This window comes from Halichoerus grypus, chromosome 6, assembly GCF_964656455.1.
Source record: "Halichoerus grypus chromosome 6, mHalGry1.hap1.1, whole genome shotgun sequence".
NCBI lineage: Eukaryota > Metazoa > Chordata > Mammalia > Carnivora > Phocidae > Halichoerus > Halichoerus grypus.
In genome coordinates this window covers 72,173,296-72,198,352 of record NC_135717.1, presented here as the reverse complement: position 1 = coordinate 72,198,352, position 25,057 = coordinate 72,173,296, and the positions used below count along the sequence as shown (strand labels likewise).

The 25,057-nt window shown below is 38.3% G+C and overlaps 1 protein-coding gene across 13 annotated transcripts in view; it reads left to right on the top strand.

The window, feature by feature from the left end:
- PARD3 (par-3 family cell polarity regulator) overlaps positions 1–25,057 on the top strand; it is a 643,037-nt gene that overhangs the window by 484,028 nt on the left and 133,952 nt on the right. For all 13 annotated transcript variants that reach the window (XM_078075363.1, XM_078075365.1, XM_078075366.1 and 10 more), the window contains one exon: positions 8,507–8,749. In XM_078075363.1, coding sequence (XP_077931489.1) covers positions 8,507–8,749 — 243 coding nt within the window. The remainder of the gene's footprint in view (positions 1–8,506; positions 8,750–25,057) is intronic.

Sequence of the window (25,057 nt, the reverse complement as noted above, 5' to 3'; positions counted from 1 at the left end):
GAAAGTCAGAACATAATGTGAGTGAATGAGTATGTATAGGAGTGTGTGTGTGTGTGTGTGTGTGTTTTTGTTTGTGAAATATTATTCTAGTGTTCCATTAATCAGTGTAAAAGAGAAGTTTTTGTTTCACAATATGTTAAGTACACAACATGATGGTATAAATTTTGTATTATGTTGTCGTACCCTCTCTCAGGGATCCCTTGTATTTGTTAAGAGGGAGAAAAGATTTAAGCCTGTTAACATTAGAAAATTGATGCAAAGCAATATAATCAGTGTGAAAATAGGTAACTGCAGAGCTTTGGGAAGGGGATAGATTGACAGGCTAGAGTTAATAATGAACACTCCCTGGAAATGGTCATTTGGGGTCTAGTTCCCAAGAACTTATGTATTTAGCAAAGTGGACAAATTCTACACCCATGCTTAGGCACAGGGGCTCACAGGGAGGAGGCATTCTTCTGACTCCTTGGATTCTTTACAAATTGTAGTTGTATTAGCCATTAGGGTATCTCTTTGACTACTTTGATCTCTTTTTCAACTTTTAGCCATTTTATATTTCAAAACTGATATCATTTCACTTGAACATTAAGGGATGAAGCCTAACTTCCCCCACCTATCATATGATTCCTCTGTAGATCTCTAACCTGGCCTTCTTTCCTTGAATGGGAAACGTGCCTTCAAAACATGAAAAAGTTTTTTTCGGGACCCATTTAGAATATGGAAGTTTTTTCTTCTCAGTCCACTTTTACCTCAGTATTACAAAGAGGTTAAAATCCCACTTAAAATAGGACTGTTTTCAAAGTAAGACATGTAGTGGAATGTTGTTCCCCTTTTGGGAATTCGGCATAGACGCCAAATTGGAAGCATGCATATTGGGAGGTGGCAGTTAGATTTCCATAGCAGGGAGAGCTGAAGGATTGATGAGTTGAACCCACTATTTCCGAAGTCCGCCATTTGCTGAGGTGTTTTGAGCGGCAAATAGGGCATTCATTCAGTTGACACAAACTGCTATTGTATTGAACCATTCCTTTCAGTTATCTTGTAGTTTAAATTTCATTCTGCCATACCTTTAGGTTTTATTTGATGAATGTCTGTAATACTGATTTTTAGAGAAAGGAAATACTGTGGGGGAAAAGATCCTCCAGGAACTTTGTTCCCAGAATGAGGCTTCTGGATGGCAGTGCAATGAGTTGGGGGTAAAATGTTTCCCAAAAGAGTTGATTGTAAGGTCTTAAACATTGTTTTGAAGATATTTAACAACTATCTAATATGTAGCAATCCAAAATTCATTTTAATTTTTTCTGGTAGACTGATATTAGTATATGTTATCTTCTGTACACATTTACAGCATTTTTTAAAAATTAACATCACTACAGGTCAATTTCAGTTTCTTGGAATATTCTGAAAAATGCACCATGGGTGTTCCATGTATTGAAGTTTTGTAACTTTGGAGGTGAAATATTTGGGATATAACTAACTTAAGTACGCCATTGATTTCCATCCCGAGGAGTGGGTCACTCAGTAGTGATCCTCATGCCTGTACCTTTTCTGGCTTTATAAAGACCATACTTCATAGCCATAAAACAGTTATTTTCATCTTACTCTACTGCAATTAGTGCTAAAAGCCATTTATTGTAAAAGCAAAAATCCTAATGAACAGAAATGTTACAAGAACAGAAGTCTTGTGTGTTTTATCTTCATCATGCATCATCCATTTTAATTAGAGAGAAGGGTAGTGAACACTGTGACAAGAGTCTAGAATTAAAATCATTAATTGATGTCAAGCTGAAGAGAGACTGTTAGCATGAATTTAGTAACAGCAGGAAAGAAATTAACCTTATTACTTTATTTAGTATATTACATTATTTTGTGTATTGTTGTCTACGCAGTTTCAAGGCAATTTCATTATCATAATGGAAAATACTTTTTTTAACAAAAAGAAAGGGTGTTTGAACATATGTTTGAATATAACAAATTGACATGATAAATTCTTCACTTGTTAAAAGTCTTAAAAGTTTTTAAAATTTTCTTTCTTTCTTCTTCTTTTCTTTTTTTTACATTTCAAGAATAGGGAAATCGTGCCTGATGATGTTCCCTATCAACCTCCATCACTACAGCTGTCTGCCATCATTTAGACCTCAGAATAGTTCTCTTGTTTATAACTACGAAGGACTGTCTGAAATGCTTAAAGCAATAGACATTTATTTCTTTGGCTACGTTTTGGGCTAATCAGTTACCTCTGTCATTGCTGAGGTTTGGCCCAAGATAAGTTGGATGGATAGTGCTAAACAACAACCTGACTGTTCAGAAAAACGAATGGCTCTTACATCTTAGAGATAATTTGTGACCTCAGGGTCACGATAAAAGAATAGAGGGGGTGTCCTTTTAGAGCATTGACCATCTGGAACTATTAAAGGCTGAACTGCAGTGTACTCACTGTCTTTTTTTAAAGTTTCCTTAAGAAACTATACTATTTTTATTAAGACACCAAAAATATTTTGTCCCCTGAGTCAAATATTTCTTTTCTAATTAAGTCTCTCCAGAGAGAATGAAAATATATCACATGTAAATATAACATGGTTGTGTTCCTAAGTCCCTTTTCTCACTTTAGAATAAACAAGACATTCAAGTATAAAAGTATATAACAAAATAATTTGTGTCTTTTGTTAATTTGACTGTGAATTGTCATGAAAATTCACAAAAACCATAGTGCATTCCCGGTTTTAAAAATCTACTGTTCAGTGCCATTTGCATGGCAGCAAGCTCATTAGCAATAATCCCTAGAATGAACTTTAAAACGCACATTGGTCCAAGCTGGTAACCGGATTCATTCACCTGTTGCAGCTCTAGCCCCACTTCCGGGGCACAGGTGTGCTGGAGTTCCATTCTGAGGTTTTCAGCAGGACGGTGAGCCGCCAGGGAGGGAAGGAGAGGTGCAAACAGCTTTCATGGCTTTGGGGATGAATTCATTGGTGATGACAAGATAAATGATAAAAAATATAAGTCTTTATGTTATTGGAGCTGAGAAAAAAAATTAATGCTTTTAGAAGGTGCTGTAGATGTGGCTGTAATGTTTATTGGATTCAATGATTAGTGGCAATTAGTAATAGAGTACAAATTTGGGTAAAAGAAAGCAGATGAGAGCTGGGCTTTATGAATAGTAGCTCGTGCTGCCAAACACTTCTTCTGAGCAATTGACTTGTTAAAAATTGACTCCCAAAATGAAGATTAGTTTCTGTGTAATTTGGAACAAAAGAACATTCAATTTCAGGACCCATCAATAATATATTGAAACTATTGTGCAAGAAGTTTGGGGAGATTATTTAGGATTCATGCTTCCCTTGAGAAGAGAATGTTCATACTCTTTTTTTCTGATGGCTTCTTTTCTGAACAGGGCTGCATTTTCCAACATAAGTAAACCGGATTTTCTTCACTTTTAGTGAACTGAAGTTCAAGTACCATAGAGCTCACTCATTTATAAACCAATCTGTTACTCCCTTTGATTTCAGGAGATCTCCAAATTTAGAGATTTTGGCTTTATTTCTGTTGTAGCCCTTCAAATTTCTACAGGTTCCCAAACTTCAAGACTTCTGTGAATGCCCAGCCACCCTGTAGTTAGGTGATTCTCTGATGGTGACCAAATATAGTAGTAACGTGGATCGTAAGATGAGTGATCATAATTGAGTTTCAAATTAATATCCCATTGAGTTGAAGAAAGAAGTCATTTCTCTCTTCTGTAGTTTTTCTGGCTGAATACAGAGTCAAAAAGACAGTATGATGCAGAGAATAAAATGCTCGCTGAACTTATATGAACTTTTCATCATGAATATCCAGTGTTTAGTGGTAGTTAGCTTTTATCATAGCAGCCTTGACTGTCATAATCACTCCTAAGTGAATAAGTGGACTATAATAAGAAACCCAGTATAAATTTAGCTAAACTTGACATTAGAATTTGACTTGCTATTTCTCTTATGGGTATTCTCTTTGTGGGACTTATTAGAATCTAGGACTCTTTCTTTCTTTTTTTTTTTTTTTAAGATTTTTTATTTATTTATTTGAGAGAGAAGAATGAGAGAGAGCAAGCACATGAGAGGGGGGAGGGTCAGAGGGAGAAGCAGACTCCCTGCCGAGCAGGGAGCCCGATGCGGGACTCGATCCAGGGACTCCAGGATCATGACCTGAGCCGAAGGCAGTCGCTTAACCAACTGAGCCACGCAGGCGCCCCTAGGACTCTTTCTGATAAAAATTGCTAACTTCCCAATAGTCTGTTATGAATTAAGACAATTTTTGGTTCTCACCTCAGGAAATAAGGTCCTTCTCAGCTGGTTTGGGGAATATGTGAAGCATTTTTGCTTGCCCACATGGCTGGGGCACTGCTCGGTGACATGTGGCTGGAAGCAGTTGCGCGGGAAGTTTTGTAACTATAACAAGTTACCCTTTCTCAAATGTCACTGGACCCCTGTTGAGGAACACTGAGCTAGGTGAATTTAGGTACTTCCATTTGATAGCTGGGAAATGAAAGAAATTAGAAAAAATTGACCAGGCAGGTCCAAAATTTGGATAAACAAGACTGGCCTCATGATGATAGGCTCGATGTAAGAAGAAAACAAGGGAGAAAAATGCACATTTTGCTTGTAATGCTGTGTGACAGTTTTCCAGCTTTTTTTTTTTTTAAGATTTTATTTATTTATTTTGACAGAGAGAGAGACAGCAAGAGAGGGAACACAAGCTGGGGGGGGGGTGGTGGGAGAGGGAGAAGCAGGCTCCCCGCGGAGCAGGGAGCCCGATGTGGGGCTTCATCCCAGGACCCTGGGATCATGACCTGAGCCGAAGGCAGACGCTTAACGACTGAGCCACCGAGGTGCCCCAGTTTTCCAGCTTTTTAAAAACTTCTTATTTTGAAGTAATTTTCAATTTACAAGAAGTTGCAAAGATGATACAGGGAAGTCTTGTGTACGATTCATCCAGTTTCCCCCGGCTACTAAAGCGTACATGGCTATAGTACAATATCAAAACCAGGAAATTGGTATTGCTACCATGTGTGTATATAGTTCTGTGTCATCTGATCATGTGTGTGCTTCATGTAACCACCACTGCAATCAAGAAGCAGAACTATTCCTTTGCAAAGATCTTCCTCGTGCTACTTTTTTATTAGTCACACCCACCCCTCTGCTCCCACTGTTGCTAAATCCCAGCAACCACTGATCTCTTCACCTGGTCTTTAATTTTGTCATTTTGAGAATCCTATATAAATGAAATCTTATTTTGTTTCAAAAGTACGTGACCTTTTGAGATTGACTTTTTTTTCCACATAGCATAATGTCCCTGAGATCTATTCCAGTTGCTGTGTGTATCAATAGTCTGTTTATTTGTATTGTTGAGTAGTGATCTGTGATAAGGACATACTTTGGTCTGTTTGTTCACCTGTTGTTGCATATTTTGGTTTTTCCAATTTTTGAATATTAGAAATAAAGAGTCTTTGAACAGTTGCATACATGTCTTTGCATGGACTCAAGTTTCTATTTCTTTGGGATAAATGTCTAGAAGTACAATTGCTGAGTAGTATGGTAAGTGTATGTCTAGTTTTGTAAGTAAGTGCCAGACTGTTTCCCCCAGCAGTTGTACCATTTTACATTTCCAACAGTAATGTATGACAGGTGCAATTTCTTTACATCCTTGCGAGCATTTGAGATTATCACTTTTTTATTTTAACTGAACTAATAGGTGTGCAGTAATAGCTCATTGTAGTCCTAATTTGCATTTCCCTAATGGCTGGGGATGTTGAACATCTTTCATGTGCTTATTTGTTATCAGTATATACTTCTCAAAGAAATATTGCTTCATGTCTTTTTCTCTTCTAATAGGATTGTTTTTCTCATTGTCGAGTTTTAAGTGTTCTTTACATATTCTGGACATGAATTATTTGTCAGATATGTGGTTTGCAAATATTTTCTCTCGGTCTGTACTTACCTTTTCATTCTCTTAATAGAGTCTTTTGGAGAGGAAATGCTTTTAGTTTTGATAATGTTCAGTTTATATACCTTTTCTTTATGGATGATGCTCTTGGTATCATTTCTAGGTATTATTCCCCAAGTGTTAGGTCCTAAGGACTTTCTCCTAATGTATTGTAGTATTACATTTTTGTATTTAAATCTGTAATTCATTTTGGATTAATTTTGTATAAGGTATGATATGTAAATCCAGGGTGCTTTGTTTTGTATTGTTTTTGTTTTTGGCTAGGGACATTTAATTGTTCCAGCACTATTTGTTGAAAAGAATGCTTTATTTCATTGAATTGCTTTTGCATATTTAAGAGAAATCAGTTGACCTTACTTGGCTATTTCTGGGTTCTTTCTTCTGTTCTATTGATCTGTGTGTCTGTCCCTCCATAGATTTCACAGTCTTGATTATCATGGCTAAGTGTGGTTTTTCCCAGTTTATTATTCTTTTTACAATTGTTTAGCTACTCTATTCTTTGCCTTTCCATATAAATTTAACAATAATTTTGTCTATATCTATAGGAATCTTCCTGAGATTTTTAGAAGAATCATATTAAACCTAGATATCAACTTGGGGAAAATTGACTTCTTTACTATGTTGAGTCTCTCCATTTTTTAGATCTTCTGTGATTTTTCATCAGCATTGTATAGTTTTTAGCATATAAGTCTTGTACATGTTTTGTTAGATTGATATCTCTATATGTTTATACATATCTATAAACCAACCTTTAGTTTTTATCTGTGTATCTATATATTCCATTTTTTAGTGCTTATAAATGGCCTTGTATTCTTAATTTCAGCATCCATGTTCATTGACAGCATATAGAAATACAATGGATTTTTGGGTTTTTTTGATGCTGTATGTTGTTACTTAGCTGAATTTGATCTTTAGTTCTAAACCCTTTCGGGATTTTCTGTGAATGTAGACCTGCAATGACACCATTATGTCATCCACAAACACAAATAGTTTTATTTCTTTTTTTCCAATCTGTTCAGTACACCACCCATTTCTTTTTCTAGGCTCATTTCACTGTCTAGAATTTCCAGCCCTCTGGGAGAGCAGACATCCCTAGCCTTTTCCTAATCTTAAGATTCAGTCTTTGATGTATGATGTATGATGTATGATGTTACTAACAGGTTTTTTATAGTTGTTCTTTATCAAGTTTAGGAAGTTAGCTATGCTCTATTACTAGTTCTTTTGAGAGCTTCTGCTATGATGGGTGTTGAATTTTGTCAGATGCTTTTTTCTGCACCAGTTAATATGATCATGTGATTTTCTTCTTTAACCTGCTAATTTGTTGATAACATTGATTGATTTTTGAATATTGAACCAGCCTTGAATTCCTGCAGTAAACATCACTTGGTTACGGTGTATAATCTTGTTATATAGTGCTAAATTCTGTTTGGTAATATTTTGTTAAGGGTTTTTGTTTTGCTTTTTAATTTTTTATACTATCTTTATCTGGCTTTTGTATCTTTTCTGTATTCTTTTCAATATATACTTATATGTCATGTATGCTAGCAGTGGTTTACCTCAAATATGAAAAAAGCAAATAACTTTGCAATAAAATGTTAAATTCAGTCTAACATATTGCTTTATATACGTAAGACTTCACTTTTAAGTACACAGCTAAATTTGTTAAGTATATAATGGAACTACTTTCCCCAACAAAAATCATTAAAATTCGATTGAGGGGCATTTAATTATTTTTAGGTAGCTAAGATCAACTTAGGATATGAATTACATCAGTATATTATAGGTTGAAAAGGCCTTTCTACCAAGTAGCTCAATAAAATCTTAGGAAATATTTAAACGATCTTCAGTAAAAGTGGTTATTTAAGATCTCTTTCTTAACTAGTTACAACACAGAAAAGTTTTATTTCAGAATTTGATTGGATACATGCCTTCTTGTCCTTAGTCTCAGGATTTGCCAGTTCTGTATACATCGCATATAATCAAAGCTGGTGTCATTAAACTGAGATCTTCCTTTGCCATTAATAGAGAATTATGGTATGGATTCATGTTTAGGTTTCATAATATGTTGTATGTGTATGATATATTTATAATGAGTAAGATGTACACAATATGTACCCACACATAAATCTATAATATATAGTATGCGTGTGTGCGTGTTTGTGTGTTGTGTGTAACTTCAAAAAAAAATCACTTCTTGCCTTAAAAAAAATTCATGAGTAAGACTCAGGTGGATGCCTAAAACTATCTGTTCCTGGTGAATTTCTAAAACTAATTAATAAGTGGCAATTTAAATTAAGATGTAAGTCATGACTGTATCTTATTGACATGAACAAAAGCTATCTAAAATTATTTTGGAGCATCCATGATATTACCTTGACAATCTAAAATGACTATACCATTGTTTATACCATCAATCTTCTTATGGCTGCATGAAATAAAATGTATTTGATGACATATTTTGATGAATGTTTCTATATGCAGTTCTTAGAAAAGGCATCATTTCTCTTGTTTCAACTTTGTTCTAATTTTACAGGATTCAAGCCAAAACTCGTGAATTTAGAGAGCGACAAGCTCGAGAGCGTGACTATGCTGAAATCCAAGATTTTCATCGGACATTGGGTTGTAACGATGAGTTGATGTATGGGGGAATGTCTTCCTACGAAGGTTCTATGGCTCTCAGTGCCAGACCCCAGAGCCCAAGAGAAGGACATATGATGGATGCTTTGTATGCCCAAGTGAAGAAGCCGCGGAATTCCAAACCTTCATCTGTAGACAGGTAGGCTCCAGGAGCAATCAAGGTATTGCTTCCAAATCAACTTTTATATAGTTTTTGACAAGGGAGTAGATTGTTCATCAGTTCTCATACCAGGACTGCCTTTTATTAATGGCCTTTAGAAAGCCATTGTGTCTAAAAGTATTGAGTTTACACAAATCGAAGGTTAATGGAAAGAGGAGCAGAGGTTTTGATAGCTTTTCTAATGATTCCAACATATTTCATCTTGTCCTTAAAATGGTTTTAGAATGGAGAACTAACCTTTAGTTTGTAACTCAAATAAAAAGCAAACTTGAAATTATGGCTTTTCTACTTAAGCTGTATTTCCTTTTGTTGCTAACAGAGCCTCTAGTTACAGTAATTAAATAGGTGGAGAGTGGCCTGATTTGTTTGAATTATGATTTACTTAAAGGGCCTCATTTTTTGGTGACATGATTTTTTATTATGAAAGAATTAGTGATGAGATGTATAATATAGCCAGTCTCCAAATTGCTTGTTAATAGCCACAGACCAAGGTGTGATTATGTATATTAGTATAGCACAAAGGAGTGAAAGGTTGACTCTGTATTAATGACTGCACACTTATTTCAAAATTTAACTAACTCTATGGTTATATATTTAGTAATGGCTATATATTTATTTTAAATTCTGAAACATTTTAAAAAAATATTTTTCCACCTGTCCATTTTTATGTTCAAACACCTTTAAAGTTTAGTCCAGGAGGAAAATAATTCTCATTTATTTTTATCTGAAACATATGCATGTTATTGTCATAAACAATATACTAATCTCATCATATATTATAATGGTTTCTTATAATCATTGCTCTCTAGAGGGGAGCTAGGCTTTGAACATTCAAAATAGGTTTCACTTAAAAGGTGTGGTTCTCAAGCTTTGGCTTGCATCAGAACGCCTGGAGGGTTTCTTCAAACACAGATTGCTTAACCCCTTCCCAGAATTTCGATTCTGCAGGCCTAGAAGGGAGTGGAGCCTAGAATTTGCATTTCTAAGAAGTTGTCTGGTCTGAGGCTGGTGCTGCTGGTCTCTGGTACTGCACTTTACGGACCCTGCAAGACTAGAGATGAGTTGGAATTAGTTCGTCTCTAGCACCCATGTGTGATTTGGCTGATACATTTTGCAAGCAGTCTATATTTTAGTTATTTACTTCCAGCTTTAATAGAGGTTTGCAAATGTAACAGGTAACCTTCAGGCAAACCCAGAAGGAAGCATTTTAAAGAGTAGCAAAAGGATAAGCAGGCCTTAAGGTAAAATTCTAGTCCTATTATTTTTCTTTCCTTCCTTCCTTCCTTCCTTTTTCTTTTTCTTTTTCTATTTCTTTCTTTCTTTCTCTTTCTTTCTTTCTTCCTTCCTTCCTTCCTTCCTTCCTTCCTTCCTTTCTTTCTCTTTCTCTTTTCTTTTTTCTTTTCTTTTCTCTCTTTTCTTTTTCTTCTCTTTTTCTTTCTCTCTTTCTCTTTTTTGCTTGGTTTTAGGTTTTATTTTATGAAAATCTATTTGATGTTGACTGTAATGAGTTAAGTAATGTAAGTTAACATTAGAAGGGTTATGGTTTATTTAAACCCCTTTGGTGTGATCACCTAGAAAGTTCAAAGTGCTTGTTAACCAACATTGATGTGTCAGGACTCAAAGAATAAGGTCATTATCAGTAACAGTGACATTTTCATAAGAAACTTCTTACTTGGTTTTTGCTCTACTTGTGAAAGCTGCTTGTAGAAGGTCAAATAGCACTTCAAGGCCATGACTGTCCCATTGAAAGTGGTTTTTTTGGGAGAAAGGACAGCAGAAACATTGGCATTGCCCGTTAGTAACTTTTGGAAGAACTAAAAGGAAATTAATGTTGTATTGATCATTGATAAAAATATTAATCATTCCCAGCACCTCCCACATCTAGTTTGGAAATCTAGTAAGTAGTGCATGTGCTTGTAGGGGCTTCGAAGTCCCAGCTGACATGAGAGATGGGAGTCCAGAGGGACCTCTCCAACCCCTGAAGGCCAGAAGTGGTTGTTTAAACCCCAGTTGAAAACCCGGTGCCCCGTAAGAGTCTAAATCTCCCCTGACAGTTTCTGCAAATTTTCAAAAGGATGTAAGTGCTCAGAGCACCATCTGCTCCTGGGCTCCAGCGTCCCTGCCTGTAGTCTCAGCTCTGCACCCGGCTGACCCCACACTGAGACTCAGCCTCCTGAACTCATTTCTGTCAAAAAGCCACTCGGCAAGACGTTTCAACGGAGACTTTTGTCTTGGGGATGAGTCATACCAGGCAGTGAACAGCTCAAAAAATCCCATCATAGACATTGCTGTATTCAGAAGCCCCCTCAGCCTCACTCAGGCGTGGCCTCGACAGCTGTGTGCCACTGGGGACCTCAAGTTCTATGCATTTGTGCCCCCACAGGGTGATGGGACTAGAGGATTTCTAAGGCACTGCCAACTCAAGAGAGAGAGAGACTTTATTTTTTCTTTAAAAAGGATCACAGGAACTTTTTAGTTTTCTGTAATTCTCATTTTTACAGAGAACAGGATGTCCACCAAACAGTGACATTAGTAATAGAAAAAGTTGGGAGTTATCACAGCTGTAAAGTACTTCTTTACCAACCTGTCACCGAATATGAATTTGACTTGGAAATAACGGTATCACCTCCATTGTCTTTTTCTGTCAGAGAGAAAGTGGAAAAGTGGCTCTCAGACTTGAGTAGTAATAGAGACTCTTTTTTAAAGGACGATCTCTTGATACTGCAGTACAGAATTAAATAGTTTTGATTATAATGTTACTTAAATATGTATAAAAATAAAATAGGGCTAAACTCCTTCTGTTTACAGCCATTATACAACCATAAAACCAAACATCTTTACAAATTAAATACAAACAAAACAGCAAAACCATTACATTCAAATGAACAACATTAATTTAATGTGGCCAATAATGTGTTTTAAAATCTAAACTCTTACACAAATCATTAATACGGTGGTGGCTGCTCCATGGCAGGTTCATTTGAGTTTGCGCGCCTACCCTTACAAGCCAAGGGCTGACTCCATCCCCCATCCCTTTTCTCTGTAAGATTTCTGCAATTCTTTTGCATGCTTGCACCCAGCTACCTTTGGTCTACATGCCACGTCAGGGCATCATTTACACGTGACGTCCAACTTGCTTTGGGTATCAGTAACTTGAGACAATGAAAATGCCATTTCTTGGTGCCTTCGTGTTTGGAAACTTAAATTCAGACAGTGAAAGATGATCTAGAAATGCTTATATTAAGAAATAATCATTCAAATGAAAACAAATAAAACTTAACACTCCTCAGAATGTATTTCCTGTATGAAGAATATACCAAATAAAGAAACTCCCATCAGTTAATTAAATTTCACCAAATTTTGTAATTGGTGAACTGGTGCAAATTTACTATTCAAATTTTTGGACTTCATGGGAATATAGGTAGTCAGTTGACAATCTGAAGTGTAGCCTGCATCTGTTTCTGGGATTTTCATTGTTCGGTGAGAAAGCAGCGTTCTGGAATTTCACTGCTTAATCGTTTTGGTTGATCATATAGTTAGAAATATGCATCTGTTAGCCCCACACAGAAATAGCCAGGGTTAATTCATTAAATGCTGTGAATTTGATGTCAAAATAGGATACTTTCTCAGTTTCCACAGATTATTTATAAAATGCTTTTTTTTATGGGGTACCTTCATCTATATTTCCATGCCAGTTTAATTTGACTGACACCTGAACTCTTATCTGACTGTATGTGTTGGTCACAGTGTCGTTATTACTACATTTCATTAATGCCCTTGGTAACATTTTGACTTTTCATTTTGGGTTGATGCTAAAGAGAAGCCAACCCTACCCTTCTGTTTTATGTGAATAATAAGGCTTAAACTCACAAAAATACTGGTGTACTTATATTTTATTCTGATTTTAACCAGAGACCTCAAAGATTTAGCTATGTAAATGATTCATAATCCTATACTTCTTTGGCAAGATTGTATTTCCTACTTGATTATATCTTCAGCTGACTAGATACTTGAGAGTCTGATACAGTGCTCTCTGATACATTTCTTCCCCACTGTGGAAGACATCCCAACTGCCTTCCCAATACCTATTCTCTCCTTCCTCCTCACTTAATAGAATCCCAATTTTGTTCAGGCTGGCAATGTGCCCAGATAAAAATTCAATTTCCCAGGCTCCTTTGCAGTGAAAGGTGATTATGTGACATCATTCTGACTAATGAGTTAGAAGCGGATCTGGATGGAACTTTTTCTGCAAAGCTAGTTTTTATCTGATTGGAAAAAATGGAGCCCACTCAGCTTTTCCCCTTTGCCATTTCCCCTTCTTCCTGCCTAGAACTTGGGTGGGTGCTCCAAGGTAGGGTTTATCTAACAATCTTGAAGATGAAGACCACATGGAGGAAGAGGGAAGCAGCCCATTCCCTTGAACAACGGTTCTAATCCCGGCATGCCCACCCTCTTTGTGACCTGTGCAACTGAGCCTCTTACTTGTTTAAGTCACGCTCCATCATTTCTGTTCTGTGGAGCCAAATAGCATTTGGAACCTAGTAAACTATGCACACAAGAGCCCAAAGGGAATAATCATCCTTAGATCAAGACTGTCTGAAGAACTGTGCCCTGGTCAAATCATCTCCACAGTATTTTGGGAAATTAAATAGTGGGCAAAGTTTTCTAGTCCTGCTCAGTTAGCTCTTCTACTTTTCACTTTATTTAGCCTGTACTTAAATAAATGTTATTAGTTAAATGTCTGCTAGCATACATCCTTCTTCACTCCAATACAGCACCATCTCCTGGCAACTCCTACCTCTCTCAACAATGCTGCTATAAAGTGTAATGTACAAGAGCCTGAATTGTGGAGCACACTGCCTGAGTTTGGTTCTGGGTTCTTCTACCATCAGCTGTGTAAACTCTCTGCTTCATTTTCCTCATCTGTAAAATAGGGATAACAGTGACACTTACTTTATCAGGCTTGGGGAAGACTAAGTCTGTTAATACATATAAAGCACTGGAGTGCCTGTGTGACTCAGTTGGTTAAGCGTCTGACTCAGGTCATGATCTCAGGGTCATGGGATCAAGCCCCACATGGTGGTTGGGGGGGTGGGGTGGGGTCAGCACTCAGCAGGAAGTCTGCTTCTCTCTCTCTCCCTTTTACCCTCCCCCTTCCCCCCGCTCCCACATGTGTGCTCTTTCTCTCTCTCTGTATAAAATACATAATAAAAAAATACATAAAAAGCACTAGCACTGTCCCTGGTCCACAATAAACCCTATTTAAGTGTTTGATGTTGCTGTTGTTTGTTAGGAAATGGGTGTTTTCCCTCAGGAAAGCACAGCATCCCCACCTGGGTGCAGAAACAAGCAAAGAATGGAATTGAAATGAATTAAGATAGGTTTTATTCCTTACACATAACATACATGTAAAAGTGTGGGCATGCATCTCTACTGATACCACTTTAGTCATTAAATAGCTTGGTCTCCAGGTATTCTCCATAAATCACATCACATCATGAACATTTCTCTTTAAATTAGGACGTACTGGGTTCAGTATGAGGCCTTGTGGAGTGCTTCTTCAGTGTAAATACTTGTAGGTGCTGGATACTGTAAAATGGTTTAGTTGAGTGAATAAGTACGGGGAATAGTTGTATAAGAATGTGATCTCTCATTTGATTTCAGTCCTTTGACAATTTGAAGATCTTCATATTGTACTTTCATGGAATTCCTTGAAGTTCTTCGTGTTCTACTTTCATGAAATTCTTGCTGATTCCAAGCTTGCAAAGCTCCATGGAGATATGGAAACTTGAACTTCTTAAACCTTGTCTAAAATTTTGACATTTCTATTTACATCAGGTTATCTCCAGGTAGAGTGGATGGGCAGGAATCACAATCTTAAGAACTGTCACAGACTGCATTCTAGAATAGTGAAGTTTCAAATTTTAGCATGGATACGAGGAACCTGGAATGCTTCTCACAAATGCAGGTGTGTTGACCTCCCCTCATATTCTGATGCAGTAGGTCTGGTCAAGGACTAAGAAACCACATTTTCAACAAGCACCTCAGTTGACTATAATGCAACCAGTCCATTCACCCTTTGGAAGGCAGTACTCTTGGGCTAATGAAACAAACAAACAAACAAACAGACAAACAAGATGAAATGGATCTCTAATGTAAGTTAGTTTATTAAGGCTAACAGTGAAGCTATGAAATAATTGTTAGTTTGCATATTGGGCATAGCTTTATCTTGGCATTCATGTATGTCCACTGTTCACCTATGGTTAAATAATCATTTTGTTTAAAAGGTCGACAGGTGTGATATTCATAAACTTTATTCAGTGTTTCTTGACACTTACCAAAAGTTTCTTTTCATGTAAGTTTAAAAGCTTGGTATGCTTTGAATTCTAACAAAGAAATGATGAAATGCTGGTCAATCATATTTTTATTTACTTGAAGATACCAAGCAATTCATATTTTTATATCCAGATACCAGAATCTGTAGTTAAAAACTCTACAGAAAAACAGCTCTAATGGACATTTGCTGACTGTCACCAGGCAATCATTTGCCACCAAGAGTGCATTGTCCTGAAATATAATTGAAATAAAATAGGTACTGTGCTGCTATAAATCTAAATAGCAGGAAAATAGCAGGCTAGACTCCCCCAGCTTGTTCAGGACACCTTAATGGAAACATAAATACCATAATCATATGCTTTTTGCATGCATTTTACCACTAAAAAGAAAATGTGGATTTTAAAAGAAAAGACCCTTTTGAACTTGTTTTTTTTCCCGCATTAAAACTGAAATCCAGTTGTGTCAAAAGGAAGTGTGACAAACAGAACAAAACTAATTTTCTTAGATATAGGTAGTTATTAAACAAGTGCTCTTTTTAAAATGTTGGGTCACATAACAAAGTTGTATTTGCTATTCAAAAAGTCAAATACCACTTTATTTACTTACATTTACTTCATCTCTGCTTTTCTTGAAATATGAGAAAGTCATTCTCAAAGGTAGTAAATCTCACTGTCATGATGAGTTTTGCAAGTTGGTGCCATTGCTAATTCATGTGCTCTACCCCGGTCCCTTCTCAGTGTCCTTAGCTGTCCTTTTCTGACCTTCTGACCTCAGCTAGCTCCATCCACCTCAGCAAATGTCCCAAACTGGGTTGTTCCCTTCAACTTGCTTCTCTTGTCCAAACCTACCACCCACCTTCATCTGCGCCCCAGTTCCTTCCCTCTCCCTACTTGCTGTGGGTCAGCTCTCCTTCTTCCAGGCCAGTTCTGTGTGCGCTCTGCCAACCCCACCCTGCAAGGAACCGGTTCCATCAGTCCTCCTTCTCAGCTCCTTCTTCAGCATGTGCCTCTCTGCTCGCTCTTCCACAGAGTGGGTAACCATGCAGATGTCTTTATCATGCTGTTAAAAAAAATCCTTTTTTACCCTCTAGCTATTTTCTGCCCTATTTTTCCTCTTCATTTCTAATCCAGACTTCTTGAAAGATTAATCTGGATTTGATATAAACTGCTGGGTCTTCTTTCCCACATCACATTCCTTCTATTTGGTAGGCGTAAGAATGCCCTCCACCCCCACCCAAAGTGCCCATTTCCTAATCCCTGGAACCTTGGAATATGTTGCTCTATCTATCCAGCAAAATGGACGTGGCAGATCTGATTGAATTAAGGATCTTAAAATGGGGAGATTTTCCTAGATTATCCATCCCAAGGGGCTCAGTGGAATCACAAGAGTCGTTTTAAGTGAAAGAGGGGGACAGGAGAGTCAGAATCAGAGAAAGATTCGAAGATGCTGGTCTGCTGACTTTGAAGACAGGAAGGAACCATGAGACAAGAAATGCAAGTGGATTCTAGGAGCTGGAGAAGGCAAGGAAACAGTCTCCCCTAGACCTTCTAGAAGGAGCATTACACTGCTGAAACCTTGATTTTAGCCCAGTGAAGCCCATTTTGGACTTCCGACCTCCAAAACCACAATGTAATTATAGTTTCCTAATGGTCTCCTAGATTCCTGGTCCAGTAAACACTTCAGTTCTTTCCATTCGGGATCACTCTGGCATTCCTGGAACTCTGTTCTCTGTGCTTCTGTGTGTGCTACTCTTGCCTCATGCTTCCTACTTCCTATAGGACTATTTCTTAACTCTTTGGACCACTGCTACTCCCTATGTGGTTTTTTGGCTAAAGTTTTAAGTACTGTGTGGCACTGGTGATGGGTAACCTGCACTAGCCCAGTCCTCTCTTTTAAGCCCCACACCCTTGGAGCTAACTACCAGCTGGGAGTGTGGGCTTCCTGGGTCTCTCAGGTACCTAAACCCAACCTATCCAAAACCAAATTCATCACTTTCATTCCAAGCCTCTTCTAGTTTCATGAGCCTAATCTCCAAGATCCCCAGATTTACTCAAGACATAAATCTTTCTTTGGCAGCCAGCCTCCCTTCTCCCCCACCCCCCTACCTCATTCAGTGATGGAGGCCTACCAATTTTACATTCTAAATAATTCCAAATCCTTTCTGTCCTTCTGCACCACGACATGTGGACTGGCAGGGGTCTACTAATTCATCTCCCTGTCTGCGCTCCAGTCTTGTTCTCCTCAAATCCCTACTTCTCCCAGTACCTGGAGTTTTCTATGCAAAGTAAAGATCTGACATCTCATTCCCTTGGTTAAAATTATTCTGTGGCTGTTCATTGTCTCCACAATGCAGTCTGAGCCCTCAGCATGGCGTCTGTGGGCCTCCAAGACCTCCTGTTTCAGCCCCATTCCTAATTATATCAGACTGTGTCATATTGGTTCACATCCTACTTTCCAAACAGAGGATCTTCTAGAAGTATAAATCCAACTTCATGAAATACATGGGTGAATTAAGTGGTTCTTTGGTCATTATATGTTGTGCAAATGTTAAATTTTGGTGGGTAAATGGGCGCCTGGGTGGCTCAGTCATTAAGCATCTGCCTTCCGCTCAGGTCATGATCCCAGGGTCCTGGGATCGAGCCCCGCATCGGGCTCCCTGCTCGGCGGGAAGCCTGCTTCTCCCTCTCCCACTCCCCCTGCTTGTGTTCCCTCTCTCTCTCTCTCAAATAAATAAAATCTTAAAAAAAAAAGTTTTGGTGGGTAAAAACAAGCAATCACCGTTCATTAAGCTGTTCTAATATAGTTAGAGATGCAGCAATTAAATTAAAGGCTGAGGTGACATAAACAACCCAACAAATGAAATCTTGAAAGTAATGAAGCCATAAATAAGGTCATGGCTAATTTTAAAGACTTCTTGTTTAATTCTTTTTGTTGATTAACATTGCCTGAAACCACAATTTGTTTGTAGAAGTAATGTGTAATGGGGGTTGTTTATTTATATATTTATTTTAGCCTTAGAGAAGGTTTAAATATTCCACAGAAATATGAGGATAAGGGAAAACTATCTTAGACCTTGGTAGTCATCAGGCAAATAATTTTCCAGCACAGTGTGTTTGCTTTTGTTTTAATGTCTTTCCCTTTGCAGGGCACTGAACTTCTGGGGCTTTGATGATGAGCTAGCCACACTGTGGTTGAAATCTGCTTGAGCTGTTTTGGTATTTCATTTGATTTTAACCATCTAACAGAAGTTCCAAGATCCTGCTTTAAATGCCAACTTGGCATGATAACTCATCTTTTTATTCTGTCCCAACCACCTGGCCCTCTTGTCTTGTAAACAGTCCGAACCCATGGATTCAAGTACCAATCTTATTGGTATATAGTGGTCTTAGGTTGGTATTATTTTCTTTCTTTCTCCTGAACAAAGCTGGAATATCAGTCAACTATTAATATAAATTCATGAGGATTTATATGGAGCCCTGTTGTGAGATGCATTTTCAACTTTTGGGGAGACTTTATCAAGACATGACTCCAGGATCCATTTTTAAAGTAACTTCCCAGATGTTCTAGAGCTTTTCCTCTGACCCCCCAACCTCCAGTGTGGATAACTGTCCAATTATTCTCTTTTTAGCTGCTTCATTCCTTTTCTTTCCATCAGTTCCTCATTGGTTGATTTTTGTGTAACTTAAGGAGAAACAGTAGTTGATTGAAAAATATTTGTTGTATTTTCCAATCAAGGAAGTGTTTGGGAAGTCCTTAGCGTCTTCCACTAAAATAGATAATTATATAGAAATGTGGAAATTCTAAGCTTTCTGTGTTGTTAACAGTACAGAAAATGACTAGATAATTCATATATTCTATGAATATGTAGTAATTACTTGAATATATATTTGAAATTGCATAAAAGGGACTCATGTTCATAGAATGAATGGATCAATGAATCATTGTATATTAGAGTGTATATATATATTTCTGTAAAACTCACAAATATTTTTTAAAACTGAATTTTCTATATCAGTTTTTGTCTTTTATTATTAGTTCTACCTCATAGACTATACAGGGGTTATAGGATTGAATCCTTAGGAATACAGAGTTTTTAAAATGTTTGTTCTCAAAAGAAAATACTTTGGGCCAGGTAAGTGTCTTGTAGGTGATTCCTTTTGGTGAGGTGTCGGGATGGGTGGGTGGCTCTTTCAGCTTAACTTTTTTTTTATAAATGTATTATAATTTTAGAAGTTGAATAGATATTATTGGGCAAGAAACAAATCTTAACCCGAACTTGTGCTTTTTTAGTACCCTGTTTTAACTGAAATTCTTGGTTACTTCTGAGAGAGGCCTGCCTGGCCCAGCCCCAGATGCTGTTAACCTTCCTGGCAGGGGTACGGGGAGGTGGGGGGCAGGTGCTGACTGCACCTGGAGCAAAGGAAAGACCAACAGGCCACTGAACCCAGCTCACAGCAGAACTCAGATTATCCAAGTGAACTGCTGAAGAATACTACCTTCAGGAGTCTAGAGGATTTCCTGCGTGTACATGAATTCAGTCTAAAATCTTGTGACTTAGTAATGTCAGTCTGAACAGAGGAAATAGTATAAAGTCTGAATTAAAGTGTATGTTCAAAGATACCATACTCTGAACTTTAGAGCACATCCGGCAGCTCCGATGAAGGGCTAACAGTTTCAGTTAGAGAATCTTTATTTTGTAAACTTTACCATGCATTTTGTTTATTCTAATTTAGATATAAATCAAATTTGCCTAAATTTTGTTTAGAGGAGACTTATTTGCTGATTTGAGTACAATCAGATTAGGAAATGATTATTCTAAAGTCCTTTCAAATAAGTCCCCCTAAAATCTCATTTCTGCTATAAATTTGTAAAGAAAAAAATTTGATAGTGAAAAGATAAATTCCTTTATAGATTTTCAAAGGTTATAAATAGTTGTATCTAAAATAATTGTAAACCACCCACCTACAAAAAATATTGCTATAGTTTCATGTTGACCTCATATAATTCTGGAATTGTGAAAATATATTTTAAAAATAAAAATATATTTTGTCTTCGTGAAGAAAAATGTGATTTAAAAGAAAAAGTTTGCCATATCAGAACTTCCTGATCATCATGACCGGAGCACAGTTCCCTCCAAATAAATCTGCATAACAACCAAATAGCAGATATCTTTGGCCTCTGTTTTCTGGTCTCTGCTTTGCTACTTAATAGGTCATTTAATGCCGGGTACAAAGTTTGAACAGCAGTAGTTACTTAGTCTTTTGAAGGTTATATAATAAATTGGACTTGCATCAGGCACTTAGGCAGAGAAATAGTAAAGTAAAATTTTAAGTCCAAATCTACCTTAAATTCTAATGTCACTTAGAATTCCTGGGGGCGTGGCTTAGTCAGTTAAGTGGCGGACTCTGGATCTCAGCTCAGGTCTTCATCTCAGGGTTGTGAGTTCAAGCCCTGCATTTTGTTGTTGTTGTTGTTGTTTGTTTTAAAGAATTCTTTGAAAAGATGGGGGGGGAATGGGAGGAATGCAAATGGAACCAGGGAGTGTTGGGGGGACATAGGTGAAGGAATTAGGGACTGTGCAATCCCTAGGAGTACCATGAAACTAGGCACTGTGGATGTGGACAACTAGGGTGATTTTTCTGGCAGTAACAGGAGGCATGAGGATTTTTTCTAAATTTCACAAAGTCACCATGTGGCCTGTGGGGGAAAGGAGGAGGACGTAGAAAAATGACTGAAATTCTGTATAATTATAACTCTGATACAGAAGAGTTTTGTTTTTGAGTTTGCATTAGTATAACTTTAAAAAATCACCCCTTTTGTAACAGAAACTGAAACTGAGGATAAATACTTGTTTCTAATTATCCTCTTTTCCATTTCCTTTTTTTCCTTCAGTCTGTATGTTTAAGCTTTGTGAAATATTCAAGGGCTTAAAGATTTTTGAATAAGCCCAAGGTTTTTGTACATGTCCCATCTTACAGCCTCTGTGACTGGTCATCCCCCTCCCCAGCAGTTATCCCAGGGGCTACTGGGTGCTGCAAATTGTGGATACAATTTGTATGGGATACAGAAATGAGCAAGACCTCACTTACCTCCCAAGTTCCTCTCACTTGGTGTCACCTGACAGACCGTATACAATATATTGCACACAGAGTGATAGAAATTAAATAGGATGCTAAGGAGATTGACTCAGGTTGGGGAAGGAGGGGCTTCTAAGACGTGGTGTGCTTAAGCTGCATCCTAAGTGGGTCAGAGCTTTATATATACATATATATCTCTCTATATAAATATGTGTAATATATATTATTATACGCATATTATATGTATAATATAATATATAAATATATAATATATATACACAATCTATATAAATATAAAATAAAAAATAAGTAAAAATCTTTACATATATATTTATCTAGTTTTGACTGACCGTGCAGTCAAGTTAAAGCACCGGATTTGTATATATGCTCCTGGTAAATATTAAATATGGTCAACACTTTACTGTGTAAATTCTTTAATATCTCCTGCCCCTAAAAGCCACTGGTAGTCTGCTGTGGCTTTTCTCTCTGAGTGGTCTGATTCTTTGGAAGGATTTATGGATTTCAGCAAGTGAGGCTTACCTAGCCTTTAGGGCCCTTGGTGTCTTCAACTCTCAATTAGGTGGGTCCTTGAGGCCTACAGGATAATGAAGTAGAGCCTGGACAGGCAGAGATGCTTTGCCCCCATCAGGCAGGTGGTTTCTACGAGAGCGGATTGAGGATTCAGGGGCTGTGAGTGGGAGTTGTGGTTGGTGATATTGACCTTATGGATCCAAAATAGGTCTGTGAGAATATTTGTGTTTTTCATACAGTGTGGCTTTAAGCATTTGAAGAATCTAAAATTCTTTTTTTTTTTTTTTTAAAGATTTTATTTATTTGACAGAGACCCAGAGAGAGAGGGAACACAAGCAGTGGGAGTGGGAGAGGGAGAAGCAGGCTTCCCGCTGAGCAGGGAGCCCGACGCAGGGCTCGATCCCAGGACCCTGGGATCATGACCCGAGCCGAAGGCAGACGCTTAACGACTGAGCCACCCAGGCGCCCCAGAAGAATCTAAAATTCTTGTTTTGGCTCTTCTTGGCTGTGAATGGCATGCGGTTTGCAATACCTCCAGGCCTGGATCATCAAGGGACATGGGACTCCATTAGTTAGTTGCAGTATCTGTTGAACATCTGTTAGACACAGATTACCTTGCCAGGCCAGTTCAAAAACATTGGCACATCTCATTGTCCCTCTGATACTATTTTTAAGGAATTTTATTTGCATCTGGGAGAGTCCCAGTAATCCATCTTTGTGATAAATGAATCCAAAATATGCTACCCTGGTTTCTTTTAAAGATTAGCACATCTTTTTAAAAATATATATATTTTTAAAATTTATTTATTTGAGAAAGAGAGAGAGCGCAGTGGGGAGGAGCAGAGGGAGAGGGTCAAGCAGACTCCACCCTGAGTGCGGGTCCGGATATGGGGCTCGATCTCACAACCCTGAGATGACCTGAGCTGAAATCAAGAGTCAGATGCTTAACCAACTGAGCCACCCAGGGACCCCATGATCAGCACATCTTTGAATTGTCTTGGTTTTTCTGTTTCTAGCTTTTATATAAGATTAGGGCAAACTGGATATAGGTATAGTGTCATCCCTGCTGACTGAGGGGCTTGTGATGTTCAACAATCCCATCTGACTTATAACTGAAATAATGTGTTGGCTAATCTTTTGAAGGGCAGGTGCTCTGGGTTTTACTGGGACATCCTTTACAGCTATTGCACGAGAGCATGACTTTCCCACTTTTACGTCTAATACGTTATTGAAAACATTTACAAGTCAGATGGCTATGTCAAGGCCACACACATACGTGTATGCAGGTTGGATGAGATTGTGTTCCTAGCGAGATGAAAAATCTGGTGATAAACTCCACTGTCTTGGGAGAACCCAGGCCTGAGGCAGATATAAGCAAGGGCCTTTGCCTTTTCCCCATCGATGTAGGGCCAGGCATCGTCCCTCCTCAGGGGCTGATATCCTTTCTGAGTGCTCTCTGGGCTCTCCCCAGGCTTGCACCGGCCACCAGGGCACCACGAGTCTTCCCACATGGCCCTCTGGCTTGAACCTTCACGTGGCCAACAGTGGGAAGGAGGGTATCCGGGCAGATGGCTAGTCAGGGCAAGGAAGACAGGCCAGTTGACACAAGTTGGTGTTTCGTCCTAGGCAAAGTCTAGGGCATCATAGGTGCCACGGCCCTGCAGCCCTGAGGAGGGAGTGAGTCGCAGGTGCTTCTGTGCGGAAGGCCACACTCAGGAGCTGTCACCTGTGAAGGCCTCAGCTGCCTCTGAGGGGTCCTGGCTCTGTCCCCACAGCAGCTGGGGCTCGGGGCGGGAAGCAGGCCGAGCCACCAGCAGTGACTAACGGTGGTTAATGTGAGGAAATGCAAATAATTTAAAATTGCAACTCTCCCCCTCCTTCCCTGCACTCCCTAATTACCTTCCCTGCTTTATTTTTCTTACTAGTGCTTATGACTAGTGCTTACTAGTTATGATAGGGCCTAGTCATACTTTTAAAAACGCTGTTTATCATCCATCTCCAGCAACTAGAATGAAGTTCCACTTTCAGGTAGGAGTCTTTGTCTATTTTGTTCATGGCTGTATTCCAAGGCCTGGCATATGGGCATTCAAATATGTTAAATGAATGAATGAATAAACCAAACTCTTCATCAGCACAGAAAAGGCAGTTTGTGGGGCGTGGTGTCAGAAAAGGAAAACTGTAAGCTCTATGCAAGTAGAGAGGGCCTGCTTTAGAAAAGAAGTGTGAAATTTCTACCTGCAAAAGGAAGCTAAGCATTTTAATTGTTAAAATCACTTTTGCTCATGCTAGGTCCATAATTCTTCCAGGTTTCCTAGAGCATATGTAATTTTGAGAGAGAGAGATGATGTGATGCAATATTATGCAATGTGATACCCTAAGGTAGATATGAGATAGGTATGGTTAAGGGCACAGTCTGAGTTCTCATGCCGGCTCTGCCAGTTAGCCTTCTGTGCCTCACTTTTTGCACCTGTAAAATGGGGATATTAACATTACTGACCTCATTGGGATTTTTTGTGTATGTATGTGAGGATTAAATGAATGACTACACACAAGGCACTTTGAATACTACCTGGTACATAGAAGATTCCAGTAAGTCTTAGTTGCTATCATCATTGCCATCATCAACATCATCATTATTATTGTGCTACCACTACGTCATCATCTGTATTCTTGAGTTCTTAAGATTATTTATTGATTTATTTATTTGAGAGAGAGAGAGAGAGAGCAGGGTGGGGGGAGAGGCTGGGGGAGAGAAAGAATCTCAAGCAGACTCCACGCCGAGCAGGGAGCCCAACATGGGCTCAATCTCATGACTGAGACCATGACCTGAGCCGAAATCAAGAGTCAGATGGTTAACAGATTGAGCCACCCAGGCGCCCCTGTATTCTTGCGTTCTAAGGACATTTAGAAGCTAAAAAGTTTGCTGCATAAATTGTTTTGTGTGAGCATGATATATAATGATTCTGTATTTTTTTAGCATCTTTTGTGCGTAAAAATTTATTGTAGGTTTCTCAACTTTTTATTTTGATGCCACAATAGGCGTCTGCAGCTTTTTACATTATATGCTGGTACCAAAATGTGCATTGCTGTGGACATTTGATTGATTTCTGTAATTAGGAAGCAGCTTAATCTGCAGTAATTTGGTGTAGTATTGAACTTGAATAGCCACAGATTCATTTCCAAAAGAGGAGACTAAAGCAAATGAGAGTTATGATATTTGAGGACATGAATGAAGACGGCACAGGCCTGGGGCTGGGTCAGATCCTCCCACGGCTCGTGATGCACCCCATGGGTGACTCCCCCCCCTTCAGGAAGGCTACTTATCGTTTTCCTCCAGGAATGT